Below are 15538 nucleotides of genomic sequence, written 5' to 3' on the forward strand. Positions count from 1 at the left end.
TGTGCGTTTTTTTAATTACATTTTGCCAATAAAAGCAAAAAAATAGATGGTATTTTTAATAGACTATTATATTTTAGTGCATCCGAGTTTTATTTACTTTTTTTTTTTTTTTTTTTTTCATTTTCATAGAATAAATAAATAAATGAAAAAATATCTGATCCATTGTGTCTATGGGCCTCCGTGTGGCTGTAAAACTCCACTTCCCAGCTCCCCTTGCGGGCTCCGGTTTGACAAGCAGCCAATCCGCGCCATGACAGTGCAACACGTGACGCAGACCGAGTTCCGACTGTGGCTTGAGGGAAACAGATCGACATTCAGCCACGGGAGAAACGCGCTTTGCGGGTAAGTAAAAGCGTTCAGCCTCGCCGAAGCCCGACCGAGCGCTCTTAAATGCGTTTCGGAGAGTATTAACTTCGACCCGTGCCCGCTGCGGGATATTTATAGCTTTTATTTCGGCCATAATAAGCTGTCGTTCCGTCTAGGCCTCCGCTATTTCCTGGTGGAACTCCACAGCTGTGCCCACTGGAATAGCCAAGTTGGAAAAGTTCAGTTTGGGGCTTTAAGCGGGCCGCTGTTCTGGAGCACTTTGTTCCGATCCACTTTTTCTCATTGAAATCTTCAGGCTGAACCCGCTGCGCTCGCGATCGTGCAGCTAAACGCGCTCGTGTCGCTCTGTTTTGACAACTTAGATCGCCAACTTCAGTCCTTTCGAAAGCGAGCTGACTGAACCGCTTCAAAGTAGCACTGTTACGACAATTGAGTCCCCTCGGGTCATTCAGCCTCACGAGACCACACCTTCACCTCACAATTTTTGGAGTTGCTCAATGAACAAAATCCCCCTTCTGCAAAAGTGAAAAGTGAAAGCGCGCCTGCCTGGTTTTACTTTTTTTCATGACATGAGGTTGAATGGATTTCCAGGGCTCCTCCTTCCCATAACCTACTTTGTTAGTGGCAACACGTGTATTGTTTTTATGTTGAGTCAAAAGGGAGCGTATTCATTTACACTGTTTGAGCTGTTCCTCTGATGGCAACATTACAGTGAGCGCGTCATGGAGTGATATTATTACTTGTCCAGGTGCTGCTGCAGGTCAGGCAGGATATTGGCTCTTGTGAAACACCAGGACCTTGTGTTGTAGACGTTGTTTCTGGTGCTGAAAAGGTTGATTATGTAAAGATTTGAATTACATGGATGTGTTTTTTTTTTTGCCAGATGCCCTTCTCAAATATCCACGTCTGACTGCCTGGTTGCAGTTTGCTTCATGGGGGAATTGGACCCTTATCCCTATGATGTGTGTGGCTCCTAACGGCTATTTTCAGTCACATATTTGTAACCACTGGGACTTTGATCTTTATTGTTTCCTTATTGTTGTTTGCCAACTGCCTTACGCATCCAAAAATCCCCATTGTGGCATTTTTATTATTGGGCAGGTACTAAGTGTATCACTGTCATCCACGAGCTCGGCGCTGAGACAAGTCCTGGCACATTCACTCAGAGGTGCATCATTTGTTCTACAAGGCTAAAGGCTAAATGCCACATTCACATGTCTGCTGCTGACTCCATTTTACCTCCAGCTCTATTATTAGTTACTGTCTGATGGTGGCACCGTAGTCTGGCGTTGTTGGACCCCCGTAATAGCTTTCAATCATTCTGGGTAAAGTAGGGCTGCGCTGACCTGAAGTTCATAACAATCATCATCATCATCAAAATATCGGATTGCAATATGTGCTGCAAAAGTATCGCAATACTTTCAATACTTGTGTTTGGGGGCATTTTTATCCTGGACAATCTTAAAGTGCATAATTAGACACCATTTGTGCTAAAACATAGTTGACATAATTATTTTTAAGCTTTCATTCGAGGTTGAACCCGGCTTTCTTTAGTTTGGCCATTTTTGTGACGTTTTTAGTTTCACTTCCTTATTGGACACCGACAGGAAGTGACATAGGTGAGGGCAAACCATTTCAAACGGTTGCCGTGTTCGACCATGTTCAGTCAAAGGGAAATGAGTCAAACTGTTATGCAGCTTTACCTTTATCTGCGCCACTTCCTGTCAGCGGCTGAAACATGCAAATCAAAATATCTTTTTGCCCAACATTTCTTCATTAAAATTACTGCTTCAATCAAATAAAATGATGAATATGCAACTGATGTTATCCTTCTAAATAAGTCATATTTCAAAAGTATAAGACCTGTCACATGCACCTTAACGCTTTGGACTCATGACTTTTTACACATTTCAAGGTAAACATATTGCTTATCATAATTACTTTATGTATCAGATCGGCCCCTGAGTATCGTAATACGTATCGGATCGTAACATAAGTGGATCGTCCCAGCCCCAGTAATGTCCCAGGTTTTATCACACAGAAGGGGCATGAATAGGTTCTCAGCTGGAAGAACCTTTTAAACTGTGAAAGAGCCTTAAAAATAATGATCCGTTGAGTGTCAATGACTAGTGAAATGCTTAGTTTTTTTGGTCATATATGTGCATATTATTGAATGAGACTCTCTATATGTTGTACTCATGGGCTCATTTCCTACCGTGCTCGCCCACTCCTTAAAACTGAAAGAAACCTAAGCCACAAATCCAACTGCCTATTCTTCCAAAATTTCACAACGCAACCCTTGTGTATTGTGAACTTAATTCGAATGACTCTAATCTTCTGTGTTAAATGATCATAAAAGTGCTATTACTGTTTTACAATCAATAATGTCCTGGTTTCTAGAGTGTGCAATAGGGCCATAATGTGCCTGGCGGAGCGTTGACCCCTGTGCGCCGTATACTTTAATAGTTTGCTATCTTTTACAGCCGGCCATGTTATCTGATGGCAGCATGTGAGCAGCAGCCGCAGCAGCCGCAGCAGCAGAGATGTGGCCAGGTGTTAGGAAGTGGTCCAGTCCGAACCTCACACTCAGAGATGTTTTTCACACCTTTTTCATTTTCTGTGTTTGACGTTTAGATCAAGCGCACCGTCGTTTCTTCGAAAAGCTCGATCTAGATTTAAACAGAAGATCTACTCAATTCCACCGTAAGATGTAGTGATGTGTTTATTAATAGAGATGTCAGTGTCAAAGAGCCTTGGTCACATGGCGGCCCTGTGATTGTGAATGGAGTTGGCTGTTGCAGGTTTCGGAGGTGTGCCCAGGCGCATGAGGACTTTCTCTCGCCCGCTCTCACTTTCGGCCGGTCAAACCGTAGGTGTTTGAAGTCCCCCATTGTGCCCCACTGTATCCGTGACAAGCCCTCCCTTTGTGGCCGTCCTCTATATGATATCCACAGCTATGTAGTTCAGCGGGGCGTGTCCTGACCGCTGCCAGCTGGAAAAGTCACTAAAGCCTCCGGTCCCCGTTACTCGCGGATAATAGCGCAGTGTCGGCCCGCGGTAACCGGAGCCTGGACACGGGCGAGCTCGTGAATGTTTGATCACGGAGCTAATAGCCACACCTGCTCGTGGTGCTGAAAGGGGGGATAGGCTTTAAACACAGGTGGGAAAGCTAAACGCTATTGGAGCAACTTGATGGGATGAAGGCGTTTACTTCCCACCTTGTATTGTTTAAAAATGTGTGCCGTGATCACAAAGCAGGTTAGAAATCTATCAGAGCATTGGTTGGTCTCACAGCCAGTTCCTGATGGACAGAAGTTGTGATAAGAGAGGCTAAGCTGTGCGATAGTGGTAAAAGTGTCAGCCGGGAGCCTGATGTGTGCCCTCGTGTGCAGACACCTGCTGCCGGGGGAGATGGAGTTACTGATGAGTTACACGGTTATAAACAGACAACGCTTAGTCATTTACAAGAATCACAAGCCTTTACAAACGCGCTCTGCCTCCCACTCAGCGCCGATTATATTAGACACTTACCATCTTTAGATGCCATCTCCTAAACTGTATTCATAAATCTCTGTGAAATTGAAGTGCAGCAGAACGTGGTTAACCCAAATGATTCAAATGATGCCTTTTTACCCCCCTGGTTTTGCATGTTTTCCAATTATCTGTCTCCGCTGTGCATCCAGACTGTACATAAGGACTAGGGCTGCACAATATATGGCAAGAAATATCGTATCACGATATTAGGTGATGCAATATATATGTATCGCGAGAAGCCACAATATATCGCAGCATCACTTAAGTTTTCATCAGACTGAGAGCAACACTTTTTTTTTTGCAAACTCAGCCAATAAAATGCACTGAATTTCTACTCTTGTTTTGACACATTTTGCTGAATAACTAGTCACTTGTGTTTAATTTGAATGGAACATATCGTGTTGAAATGGTTTAGTATAATATTGCCGTAATATTATTGCGATATTGCACAGTGGTATCGCATATCGTAAGTTTCTTAAGTATCGTGCAGCCCTAAAAAAGAACCATGAGTTCATTCCTTGGGAAATTAATTGTATTATTTTTTTCCTTTCCCAATGAATTGGCCCTTCACTGGTTTAAAATGCTGCGTAATACGTACTCATTGGCCTTTAAACTCAAAGTGATCATTAGAAAATGTTTCTTCCTACATGTGTGGAGTCTCGATCCGAGCCAGTTCCAACTGACTGAAGGACAGTTTCATCCACCAGACTGTCAGGAAGAAGTCACACCATGCCTCTCTTTGCCATCTCTTATTGTGTGCTGTATTTCATAATGCCATTGTCATTTAGCACAACACATTTGTGTTCGAGCTTTGAGTTGACGTCTGTGATGGTAAAAGTGCTAAATTCAGCAGATGCCGTTTCAGTGCATGACATATTGTGTTCTGGCCTCTCAAATAAGGAGCAAAGAAAGCACAGAAACACAAAGCAGAGCCTCGGTTGAACTGTTGAGTAGCATTTTGTCACGTGAAATAGGGGAAACCATCTGCTTTTTTGAAAGTTGGTGTGTGTTATGTAATATTGGAAAACAAGCCGAAATGAGTCAGTCTTTTCTTTTGTCTCCTTTTAATTTCACTTTCGTGTGTTTAAATAATAGGTTGCGATAGGTAGACGCCTGGCATTCTCCAGGGGCATTCTTGACTTGGCGGAGCTCTTTTGAGTGCACTGTTGTAAAGCTCTTTGGTTGATGCCTGACACTGGAGTCATGGTTTATGTTGGTTGTTGTTCCTTTGTGCTTGCAGCCTGTGGAAGTGCCTCCAGAGTGATGGCCTCACCCGTGTCTGTCTACAACTCCAACTCCTTGGACTCGCACATCTCCAGCGTAAGTCACTGTTATTACTAACTAACACTGCAACTAACACAAGCACTACGGCCAGCTTTTAGCTCTATGATGAGTTCTATTTTAGTCTAACAGTAGTGCATGTAGGCTGCGCCGCTCTTCTATAGTTGTTCATAAAAGCCACTGAGCTGTAACTAAATGGAGGTCTGTCTTAGCACTACTTACTTAACTTAACTGGGGACAGGTGCTGGGAGTGAGGGCAACTTCTCAAATACGCGCGGCGTTTGAGGTTTGGAGGCATCCGCTGTTGCCCACCATTCACCAACACATCCGTCAAAAATTGCAGAAGTAAACAACCACAGCGATTGCTCGAATTGTCTGAGCATGTTGATCTGGCAACCCAAAGTGTAGGGAGCATGCTGCTTTGAAGTTGTTGAGAGCAACACGAACCGTACGAGTTGGGGCATTGGAACATTGTGAAGGGATGCCGAACAGATGTGATGGGGATCAATAAGTGATCATTTTGGACTATTTTAAGCTTTAAAGACCTACTTAAAGGGAGGGTGTTATGTAAAATCGACTTAAAAAATGTTTTGACCATGTTGTTCACACATCAAAAACATACCTGGAGTTGCGTTTTGAGCCGTGAGCTAATATATGAGTAATCTTTGGATCTTCACCTGTGGCTATTCTTAGCACAGCGATGACGGCTCCCAAAAAGTGCCTCTTGGTCCTACGTATCCAGGAAAGGCTTTCCTCATCTCTTGCTAAGTTTAATCCTTTCATCACAACAAGCAAAAACACTCGCCATAGCTTCACATAGGTCATAGGCCACCAGCCTATAGAGAGATTGCCTGAAATTCAGAACGAGAAACTACTGTATATTTTGTCTGAAGGGGCTAAGCATAATTTAAAAATGTTCAAATTATGTTTATTATATTTTCCACCACCACATGCTCCAAGAATGTCCTAATGTGTAGAATGAATCCAGACTTATTCACCACAACTTCTGCTGTAAGCCTGCACTGTCATATCCTAACCATCTCCTTTGTCATGCACGAGCTTAAAGGTGCATTTTGCAACTTTGTATGCTGAAAAAAAAAGTTCATATTTGTGCACAGTAGCTGTATGAGTGGTCAGCATGGCTCTTTTCACTGCTGACGGAGCCTCTCACCAGAAAACCTCCCAAACAATTGATCCTGGAGCGTCCTAGAGTGCACTGTGACGGAAAGTAAACACTCATCCAGCCATTGGGTCACTACAAGGTCAAATTCGCACAAATATCAAAGTTGCACAATGCACCTTTAACATAGTGACGGCAGTTATGCGTAAGACCTGAGGTGGCAGTAGCGAGTAAAAAAAAAAAGACAACTTCCACCTTTTAAGCTGTATAAGGGCCACATGGCATTTTCTAATGAACAAAGTGTAAGAAAGTGATACGGATGTGTCTTGAGTGTTTATACACCAGCAAAAAGCACAACACACCCCTTTAAAGGCCACTGTGCATCCAATCCAAAGCAAATAAGAGACATGTGAACGAGCTCCGCCCTTAAAAAAAACTGTCACACAATCTGCCTGACAAGCAGCAACTTGATGCTTTCTGACTGGATGTAAGGTGTCAAGGACCAAAACAAAAAAAACAACCTTTAAGTTACGTAAAATGTGTGCCGGCGTGACAATTGTTATCACATATCTGTAAACATAAAGACAAACATGAAAAGATGAATTTAATCTTTCACCTTGCAAAATGACCTTACTGCTCAACGCTGTGAAGATTATTCAGTGTGTTAGATCCGCTTTCTCGGGCTGACAACATTGCTGTGCATATACTTGAGACGTTCTTTGATTCAGCTTCATTTCCTCGCGTGTCCTTGCAGGTGTCCAGAGACTCTCTAAAGATGGAGCCGCTCACCGATGTGTCGCTGCTGCCCGGGGAGGATGGAGTTATAGGTGAGCACATCGCACTTAGTCACATCCACGAGCTCCTACTAATGCACACCCGCCCACGCACCCGCAATTATATCTAAGATCCACGCTTTAGCTGACTTCCAGCCAACACCAGGGCAAGTCTTTTCTGAAATCTATATTTTGTTCAAAGTGAAATGTGTTCTAGTGTTGCAGATTATGAATGACCTAAATCGTGGACTATACTACAGGTCAACAATGAGAAAGTGTATATTTCAGCTCAGGCTTTTGAGATAAGGTCTAGTATTTTGTGTTTACTACTGTACGTTCGGATCCGAGCTGCAACTACAATGGAAAGACTTGTTACTGAGCCCTCTACACCAGTCATTATTTATAACCGCTCTGGCCACTCTCTCTTCTGCTTTCTATTCTCTGAAAGTGTTGATTTGAATGTAAATGTAGCTGTAAAGACAAATGGAAACTAAATATTCTGTTTCTGTATATGCAGAGAAAGAAGTCATCTACATCTGTCCATTCAACGGACCAGTGAAGGGCAAAGTGCTGATCACCAACTACAGACTCTACTTCAGGAGCTCGGACGCCGTAAGCTTCACATCAGTCATTTACACAGAGGCCTGAGAGCACTGAAAACTACCTCTGACACTGTTTCTTTTTTATTTAGTTTGATATGTTTGTGATGACCTGCGAAGTATATTTTGTTACAGATTAATTATGTGAGATTAGATTTAGAGAATCCATAATAATATGAATGCATTAGTCCAGATGCTTAAAGTGTTTTATAGTTTTACATTATTATTTTTCTTCACATTGTACCTGGAATGGGTTCGGATGGTTGTCCAGTTAACCTCTTAACCCCCACCCGGACCGGGCACATTTTCTCCAGTTCAGCCTTACCCAAATCTAAAAGCTTCTTTAAAAAAAAAAGTGTCAAAATAGTGACAAAAATGAGACGAAAACAAGAATGAAAATTCAACAAAAACCCGCAAAAAAAATAGACTAGTTAGGATGACTTTTGTAGGTCTTAGCTTTCAAATGAGATGATTTGAGTAAAGCTGAAATGGAGAAAATGCATTGGGTTAAAGTGGCTAGATGCATTTGCTAGGGCCATTTTTTACTCGCTACTGCCACCTCAGGTCATACGTGTAACTGCACCTTCTATATTAAGCTCGTGCATGACAATTCGGACTCGACATCTTTTTGAGTGACAGTGCAGGATTTTAGAGGCAGTTGTGGTGAACAGGTCTGGGCTCATTCTACACCTTAGAACATTGATGAAACATGTAGAGGGAATAAAATACATAATTTTAACATTTTTCAACTCTGTATAGTCCCTTTTTAAGGCAGGACATCCCAGGTTGTTTTGTTCCAGGTAAATTCTGAGGGGACCCTGGACCCTGAACTAAACTGTTGTACAACTGAAAACATAAACAAATATGCCAGCAGACAATGAGGAAGAGGAAGCCGCTAAATTAAAATGTTTGTGGGTGTCGGAACTCATTTAGAATTTTCCTAACATTTTTGGAACATCCAACTTTGTCACAGGGACATGAGCTTATCTGCAAATTTCCCAACTTGCAGAGTCACTTTTCAAGGTGAATGAAAGCTCACATTTGTCTCTGTTGGGTGAAATGTTGCGCAGTATGGCTTTAAGTCCATTGTCCTCCTTTATCTGCCTCCTAAAAACGAAACTCAACTGCAGTCCTTAGTCATCTTACATCCCACCCATTCACATAGCAACAGCAAAGGCCAAAACTCAAGGAGGCAAGGCCGATGAGTAAGCACCACCGAAATAGAAGAGCACAAAACTATGATCTATAACGTTTGCGGCTTTCTTTCTTTGAATAAAAGCTTACGCATCTGTCCTTGTGTTTGCAGGATTTGATGGTGACACTGGACGTTCCTCTGGGCGCCATCAGTCGGGTGGAGAAGATGGGAGGAGCCTCGAGCCGGGGGGAGAACTCGTACGGCCTGGACATCACCTGCAAGGTCAGACCTACAGAGAAACAAGCCCTTCCTGTCGACCTGTCCCTCACGGAGGCTTTTCTAACGTTATTATTTGTGTGTGTGTGTCGCTGTTGTGTCTCCAGGACATGAGGAATCTGAGGTTTGCGTTGAAGCAGGAGGGTCACAGCAGGCGAGACATCTTCGATCTCCTTTTCAGACTCGCCTTTCCTCTCTCGCATAACCTGGTGAGGCTAGTGCTGATGTAATAATGATATCTTGTTAATAATGAAGCAATGTGTTATCATGCTGTAGTCGGTATCGCAAACCTGCCCAGACTATTAGCTGAGTGAAGAGGTTTTTTTTGCAAGATTACTATTCAGTGTTTTGAATTACCTCGTGTCCGTGTCGTTGTAAAAGCAGTAATGCACATAGGCAGTCCTTTTTTTAAAGTGTGAGACTGCCTGCCACCCACATCAAAGCTCTCTCCATGAAATACGAACCAGAAAAGAAAAATGCACTGTACTACAGGGTGTTATCGAATGTAAAGCACGGCCTTCTACTCACATTTAAGAGAGACAAGCAGGACTAGCCCCAGCATATCTGCAGTAGTTGGATTTCCAGTGCACAACAGAGGCTTGTTTTATAAAGCATACAGGCTTCCTCTGACTGTATTTACCCAATTTCTGATTCTGTTCCCTCCGCAGCATCTGTTTGCATATGTAACACAGGAGAAGTATGAGGAGAATGGCTGGAATGTGTATAAAGCCATGGATGAGTTGAGGCGGCAGGTAAGGCCACAGCGAGCGCATGGACCTGCATGTGTGGAATTAAAATGGCATGTCGTGAAACTGCGGTTTGTTTTCTAGGGCTTACCCAATAACAAGTGGCGGATTACCTTCATCAATAAGAGCTACGAGCTCTGCGACACCTACCCCACCGTGTTGGCCGTCCCGTACAAGTGTAAAGAGGAGGATCTGCGGAGAGTGGCTGCCTTCAGGTCCCGAGCGCGGATACCGGTGAGATACGGTGTTGTTATTATGGAATTTACAGAGCTCACTCCAACTGCAATATCAGAAAAAATGCGATTATTTAGTCAATGACAGTGGAGGAACAGCTGTGTCTTTATATTTTAGATTTGATTAGAATACTGTACAACCATGAGTCTTAAAGCAGTACTAAGTAACTTGTTTACCTTAATAAATCCTCTTTGTAGTCCCTCTGGGGGTAATGAAAGTGTTAATGGTGTGATAGGAGGGTCTTTCATCTACCCCTGGTGTCTCTGGCCAGAAAACCACACTTGCAACTTTCTCTTCTCCGACCCGGAGACCCAATACACACTAGTGGAATCATGAAGATGAAGCTAGTAGGCTAACGAGCAAAGCTAACTGTGGGCTAGCGCCACTTTAGCAGTGTTTACAGCCAAGTTTGAGAGACTAAAATTATCTCCATTGTGTAAGTGGGTTGTGGCACAATGTACAATATCCCTCTCTCCCTTTGTCTTTTCTGTCAGCGTAATATTTACTCTTACAGACAATTAATGATTAAAAAATATGCCACATGCTACGAAACGTGAAGTGGCGCTTGTGACCTATGCCCAGGGGGCATGAGTTACTTAGTACTGCTTTAATTTATTTAATTATATTCATACCTGTATATTTCTTTTGGATGTTGAACAGTTTTTTGTGCATGCGGTGTAGAGGTTTCTGCAAGATGTATGGGTCGGAAAATATAATAGATTATAATGAAGATAATCTGCTTGATCAAAATAAAGTCACCACAAAGAAATTACTCACATGCTCTAATATTTTATTGAATTGCCTTTTACTTAGATTAGCTGCATTTGCCGTGGCATTAGTTCAATAAACTTCTGCAATGTTCAAAAGATCCAGTGTTGCGACTATATTTCACCAAGATCTTGTATTGATGATGGGAGAGACTGATCACAGTGCAAAGCCTTCTCCAGCACACACCAAAGATTCTCAATGGGGTTAAGATCTGGACTCTGTGGCGGACAATCCATGTGTGAAAATGATGTCTTATGCTCCCTGTACCACTCTTTCACAACGTGAGCCCGATGAATCCTGGCATTGTCATCTTGGAATACGCCTGTGCATCTGGGAAGAAGAAATCTGTTGATGGAATAACCTGGATGCTTAGGTCGTCAGCTGATCTCATTGTTTGGGCACATAGTGCTGCTGAACCTAGACATGACCAACTGAAGCAACCCCAGATCATTACAGTTAGTTAAATCCAGTTTATCCACTTTGTTTTTTTGCTCAGGCAGTGTATAATTAAGATCCCTATTTTAGATGATGAAGTGTCTGGTCACACTGATTATGCTTGACGTGTTTGGTTCTGTGTGCGCAGGTTTTGTCCTGGATCCACCGGGAGAACCAGGCAGTCATCGTGCGCTGCAGCCAGCCTCTCGTCGGGATGTCGGGCAAGAGGAACAAAGACGACGAGCGTTACCTCGAGATGATCCGGGAGGCCAACGACACGCCAAAACTCACCATATTTGACGCCCGGCCCAGTGTCAACGCTGTGGCGAACAAGGTCTGTGTCCGCCTGGCTTAACTACTACTACTACTACTACTGAAAAGATCTGCATTTACTCATTCAAAACGCTTGTCTTTAAAGGCGACTGGCGGAGGCTATGAGGGGGACGAGTACCAGAACGCAGAGCTCGTCTTCCTGGACATCCAAAACATTCACGTCATGAGGGAATCCCTAAAGAAGCTCAAGGATATCGTCTATCCAAACGTGGAAGAATCCCATTGGCTCTCGAGTCTGGAGTCCACGCACTGGCTCGAGCACATCAAGGTTAGAACTACAACTCCTTTTTGTATTATACTCTACAGTTTAATTCTCATTGATTATTATATGTTCTTGTTTTGCAGCTGGTGTTGTCGGGGGCCATCCAGGTGGCAGACAAAGTGTCCACTGGGAACTCGGTGGTGGTGCACTGCAGTGACGGCTGGGACCGGACGGCACAGCTCACCTCATTGGCCATGCTCATGTTGGACAGTCACTACCGCACGCTCCGAGGCTTTGAGGTATGTTCATTACCAACAACTAACTGAATTCACCAAGGCTAATTCCTGAAAAAACTGCCCTTACTTTCCACGTCCTTGGTTTAGGTGCTAATCGAAAAAGAATGGATCAGCTTTGGACACAAGTTTGCCTCGGTAAGAGCTCCTTTGTTTTTTGACCACACGTTCATTAAAACTATAACAAACCCCTTATAATGAGGTAGTGACGTTTTGGCTGTGCTCTTGTGTGCTCAGAGGATAGGTCACGGCGACAAGAACCACGCGGACCAGGACAGATCGCCCATCTTCGTACAGTTCATCGACTGCGTGTGGCAAATGACCAAACAGGTACTGCGCCTCGCGGAGTTGGGCTCCTGGGGGCGGGAGCTCAGTGTTGGGGTTTCAGATTAAAATAATACATCATTTTAATTACCTGTCAAATGCAAAATGGGACGCGGGTGACCTTCACTGATGCGGAAAGATGAAATACGGGCCAAGGCGGTTCCTTTGCAAAAAAAAAGTGTAACTCTTGACCATAGAGCATGCTATTTTAACTTTAACTTTACAAACTAAAGTAAAATAAAACATAATTTTAAGCATTTGTCATTACATTATACCTAATATCATCGCTCTTTGGTCAGCGGAGTGGATTGATACATGATTAGCCTCTGTTGTGTCTTTAAACTTTTATTATTTGGCTGTGGGAAAAACAAATTAGGAGAGTTCTGGCCCTAGAAGGGAACCTCTTGTACATGTTGTTTCATGGTAGGGGAAAACAGAGTACCTGTAATTTCAAACCTACCCGGTCTATACCCATAGCAAAACCCTGTAAAGCTCTATGGAGATCAGGATCAAATGAAGAATCAAACATTATAAGCAAATTTACCAGCAGATGGCAACATCCTTTGTCACATTAACTAAAATAATAAAAGGAAATGTAAAAACAAAATAATGTGAAGGGGGGTATTCTCCTACTTTTTTAGTGCTTTATGCCACAATATTGTTCTCTCATCAAAAACATACCTGGAGCCGTGTTTTGAGCCGCTTGCACATCTTTGAGAAATCATTTTGATCTTCACCGGTAGATATTCTTGGCAGCAACTCGCAAAAAGCTCCTCCTGAGGTCCTACCTATTCAGGAAATGCTTAATCCACTCATTGCCGGGTAAAAAACACTCGCCATAGCTTCACTACAGCCACATGGGCTGAGCGGTCTATTTTGATTTTTCTTTATTGAAACAGCTGCACAGCGAAGGGGAGCAAGAGGAGGAAGTGAAGCTGTTTTAGTTCAATGTTGCTTTCTTGGCAACTTTTTGGGGGAGCCAGTCAGCGTATTGTACAAACTGTATATTCTATGCAGTATTCATTTATTGTTTATTTGGGTTTTAGTGTGTTAGCCGAGGCTGTTTCCACAACACCAGTCCCTTGAAGACCTAATACGCTCTTTTCTCCTCAGTTTCCCACCGCCTTTGAGTTCAACGAGCGCCTCCTGCTGACAATCCTGGATAACTTGTACAGCTGCAGGTTCGGGACGTTCCTCTACAACTGTGAGAGCGCGCGGGATCAGCACGTAAATAACTCCGCTCAGATCAACCTCGGCCCGTTTCTTTTCCGTCATAACAAGGTCTGTTTTCTCGCCCTGTAGGAACTCCGAATCAAGACGGTTTCTCTTTGGTCCCTGGTCAACAGTAAAACAGACATTTACCTGAACCCCTTCTACACTCCGGAGCCCAACATGGTGCTCTGTCCTGTCGCCAGCATGCGCCACCTAGAGCTCTGGGTGTCTTACTACATCAGGTGGAATCCACGCATAAGACAACAGGTATTAATGGTTTTAAAATCAGACAAAGCTTCTAGTTTGTGTGTTTGACAGTTGTAATTCACTTTAAGGTGAAACACTGCGGGTTGATTTGTGTTCCAGGTTGAGAAATTTAGCTATTTTCTCCTTTTGCATCTTTTTATTGTCACAGTAAAATAACTCGCCCTTTCCGATGTTTATTTCATGACTTTTCCTCAACTTGCCCGCCTTAGTTTTTCAGGAAATGAGTAGAGCATAGCGGCACTCTCTCGTCTTTTCCACAAATATCGACATGTTTGGTATCCACGTATAGCACAAAAGGCACCTGAGATGATGCTGTAATCCAAATATGGTCATTTCCTTTCTGTTAGACGATCTTACACTCTGGCAACACCATCTCCACTTCAGTAGCTTCTATAGACTCCAAACCTACCATGCTTGTACTTAACCTCTTTTTTTCTCCAGTTCGACTTTTCCCAAATGTAAAAGCTTCTTGAAAAAATGGTCAAAATAGCGTCAAAAATCCGTCCTCATCCCTGTGCCTCTCCCCTCCCAACAGCAGAGCCCGGTGGAGCAGCGCTACAAGGAGCTCCTGGCCCTTCGAGACGAGTACTTGAAGAAGCTGGAGGAGCTGCAGCTGTCCGACTCCAGCCCCGCGCCCCGAGTGGCCCACAACAGCTCCACCTCCAACACGTCGTCCTCCAACTCCTCCACGCCCTCCACGCACTGCACCCACCTCCAAACGCCCTTCTGAGGGACGGCCCCGCAGCGCACTTGCTCTCACCGCGTCCGTCAGGGATTCGCCCAACTGTGGGGAATGCTAATAATAAGAGTTAGTCTGGGTCTCCGCCTAACACACCTCCCCCCCCCCCCCGCGCGGTGCTAATGGTGAATATGCAATATGTCACAGTATAGCCTTGTCACTTGACGTTTCCTTTACACGCACTCATTTACGGTGAAGCCTTAAAGACGCTCGGTGGCGTGTTCCGTTTAAGGGCTTTAACTCCAAACCGCTGCAGTCGGGGACTTTCGCGTCAGGAGCGCTACACGACGGCGGCAAAACAGGTTCACTTATCCGCTCGGCTTTCCCCTCCCCTTTATCTGTCTCTCTGAGTCACGGCAGGGGCCACCGCCGCTTTCAGGGACGATCGGTGAAAAATAAAATCAGGACTTTGTCTTTCATTAAAAAATGGTTTGAAATTGTAGTGGAAACGAGACGACGGCTGCGTTCATGTGGTCCTCAAACTGTGACAAAACCAACACATTTCTGAGCTTTTTTTTCCGGACGTCGATGACTAAATTTACAAACGCTTGATTGTATGACAGGAATCACCAGGGGCTCTGTTGATCAGGGCCTTATGAAAGCAAAGGGCCGGTACCTTACTTGGAGGATTAACTGTCACAGGAGGGACACATGAATGCCGCGTCAATAGTTGTTGCTTTGATTTCGTGAATCACAGAATGGAAGTTGTCGTTAGCCAGTGCAATATCCTGAGTAAAATGACAAGTGCTTTCAGGAATATGTGTGGCCAACTCTCGCACCTTGTAACACGTACAACTCTGACTTCTACCACCTTTCCTCCTTACTGCTGCTTTACTGTTATAGAGTATCTAAAGGAATACAAGGACTAGTACAACTGCTACTGTCGGGGGCGCGTCCGGCCCCTCCACCTTCATGTAAATAGCACTTGTGAGTGATTTGT

General features: G+C 43.9%; 1 protein-coding gene across 2 annotated transcripts; it reads left to right on the forward strand.

The window, feature by feature from the left end:
* The first annotated feature begins 275 nt into the window (after window positions 1-275).
* Window positions 276-15109, forward strand: mtm1 (myotubularin 1). Of its 2 annotated transcripts, none has more exons than XM_079579803.1 (16): window positions 276-342; window positions 5102-5181; window positions 7017-7089; window positions 7553-7647; window positions 8941-9051; window positions 9153-9254; window positions 9714-9797; window positions 9876-10025; window positions 11377-11562; window positions 11647-11829; window positions 11907-12062; window positions 12147-12194; window positions 12294-12386; window positions 13494-13607; window positions 13683-13859; window positions 14395-15109. In XM_079579803.1, exons 2-16 carry the CDS (start codon window positions 5125-5127, stop codon window positions 14587-14589), a joined length of 1824 nt encoding a protein of 607 aa, XP_079435929.1. In that variant the 5' UTR covers window positions 276-342; window positions 5102-5124; the 3' UTR covers window positions 14590-15109. The 2 variants fall into 2 exon arrangements, with proteins under 2 accessions (XP_079435929.1, XP_079435930.1); XM_079579804.1 differs by having other exon boundaries at window positions 14398-15109.
* The last annotated feature ends 429 nt before the right edge of the window (window positions 15110-15538 follow it).

Source organism: Gobius niger, assembly GCF_951799975.1.
Source record: "Gobius niger genome assembly, chromosome: 21".
Taxonomy (NCBI): domain Eukaryota; kingdom Metazoa; phylum Chordata; class Actinopteri; order Gobiiformes; family Gobiidae; genus Gobius; species Gobius niger.